The sequence below is a fragment of the Scylla paramamosain genome, chromosome 1 (assembly GCF_035594125.1).
Source record: "Scylla paramamosain isolate STU-SP2022 chromosome 1, ASM3559412v1, whole genome shotgun sequence".
Taxonomy (NCBI): Eukaryota; Metazoa; Arthropoda; class Malacostraca; order Decapoda; family Portunidae; genus Scylla; species Scylla paramamosain.
The window spans coordinates 770,168-772,397 of record NC_087151.1 but is presented as its reverse complement, the minus strand read 5'-3'; the positions used below and the strand labels follow the sequence as shown (position 1 = coordinate 772,397).

Genomic DNA, 2,230 nt, shown 5'->3' with positions numbered 1-2,230 from the left:
TGTGTGTGTGTGTGTGTGTGTGTGTGTGTGTGTGTGTGTGTGTGAATGGAATTTCTCGTGCCTCCTCCCCAAATATCCATAAACTCCCCGTTCTTTGTGCCACCTCCTCTCGCACCTCCAAACTCTCCCCTTCCCCAAGAAAGTGTGTATGAACGAACTCCCAAAGCGATCTCCCCAGAAAAAAAATATATATATTTCTTGTATTATTTGTCGAGTTGTTTATCTATTGATGTGTCTACGTGTGCAGTGCTACTCATTCTATTACTGCTGCTGCTGCCACTAATACTACTACTAATGCTACTCTTGATACTGCTGTTATTACTACTGCTATTACTACTACTATTACTATTTCTACTACTACTACTACAATTATTATTATTATTAGTCGTGATAGTAGTACAGTTAGCGCGGACCGTAGTGCAAACTTCAGAAAAAACTCAATTTCATTTATTAAAAAAATCCAAAAAAATAAAATAAAAACCTACACTTCAAAATTACTTGGGGATCGGGAAGCCCTTGGCCTTAATGACCTGTTTAAGTCTGTTTGGGACTGAATCGGCCAAATTCTGACAGTGGGAAGCAGGTATTTCATCCCAAACCTTCTGAATGGCTAATTCAAGCTTAGGAATAGTTGATGTGTCCTCCTGACGAAGGCGTGCCTTCATGATGCCCCACAAGTTTTCAATGGGGGAAATATCGGGTGACTGACCAGGCCAATCCCTTATATACTCAACTTCACAATCATTGAGCCATTTTTTTGCCGCCTTAGAGGTGTGGCAAGGGGCGCCGTCCTGCTGCAGGATCTCACATCCGGTTTTTGCAACTCTCCCAAATTCTCCTGCAGAAGTTTAATATAGCGCTCTGAGTTGACAGTCTGGCCCTTAGGGAGTATTGCAAGGTTTCCCAAACCACCATAGCCAAAGGCACCCCAAACCATGAGATAGGGTGGGTGTTTAACACTTGTCACCGTCAGGCGTGGGTCACATGCTGACGCAGCAGGAGACTTCCACACCTTCTTTCCCTTGCTCTCGCTGATACAAAAGATCGCCTCATCAGTCCAAAGTACCATTCTCCAGGCTGTAATGTCCCAGTCTTTGTATTCTTTGGCAAATTTGACGCGTCGAGCCCTTTGTCGGGCAGTGACCAAGGGCTTAACACGTGCTTTAACTTTCGAGTAATTTAAGCGCTTCTGAATATTTTCTTGAATTGTCCTAATAGAGACTCCTCCAAGAAGTTTAGGGTTCTTTTCCTTCAATTCCTTTGCAGTAATAGAAGGTTGGAGGTCCAATTGACGCTTTACAAGCCTTAAAGCCTTTGGAGATATAGCAAGGGCCTTGCCCCCAGCATGTTTGTGGGTGGGCACAAAATCACCCTTGCCACCCACACGCCATTTATTAAGGAGTCTGGACACAGTTGATTCTGTCAATCCAACTAAATGGGCTATTTCTCGATTATTTTTACCTACTTTGTGGAGTTCAACAACTCTCACGACATCATCATGCTTTGTACGGTTTCCAGGCATCATGCAAAGAGCATAGCACGCCCAAAAGGACAGCAAAAATAATGGTAAAAGCTAAAGAAATTCTGAGACAAAGCCAGGAAAAGCGAACTCTCCGCTGGCCAGTAACACACTGAGACCGAGAAACGTGACGCGCGGCGGGTAGGAGTGTTGGGGAAGGATGCTGGTTAGTCACTTTCTCCCGGCTTGATTTTGGTTACACAGAATCATATGGTTCCCCAAAACGCGGATCGTAGTGCAAACTCAAAAAGTTTGCACTACGGTCCGCGCTAACTGTAGTCATACATGTAGTAGTTGCAGGAGTAGTAATAGATACCTCATTACTACTACCGTCACTGCTACTGCTATAAATCACCATAACTTACCGCAAATCAATAACCTCTCCATATTTTCCCCATACACACACACACACACACACACACACACACACACACACACACACACACACACACACACACACACACACACTCGCTGACAAACAAATGAGAGAGAGGTGGAGGAGGAAGAATAGTACGTCTATATGCTATAAATTACCTATGCTCCATGGACAGGGACCTAGTAAATTAGAAGCAAGAGGTGAATACAACAAAATCATATACATTCTCAGCTACTTGAAGGCGTAGATGTCAGTGAATATTCAATAGAATATTTGTGTGATGCCAAGGGAAGAATTATACTTAGAGGGCACGTAGTTAGGGAGGGAGAAGCGAG

General features: G+C 43.8%; 1 protein-coding gene across 1 annotated transcript; it reads right to left on the bottom strand.

Moving 5' to 3' along the window:
• Positions 1–721: 721 nt before the first annotated feature.
• LOC135105948 (uncharacterized) lies at positions 722–1,522 on the bottom strand. Its single transcript, XM_064014684.1, has one exon. It carries the CDS (start codon positions 1,520–1,522, stop codon positions 722–724), a length of 801 nt encoding a protein of 266 aa, XP_063870754.1.
• Positions 1,523–2,230: the final 708 nt, after the last annotated feature.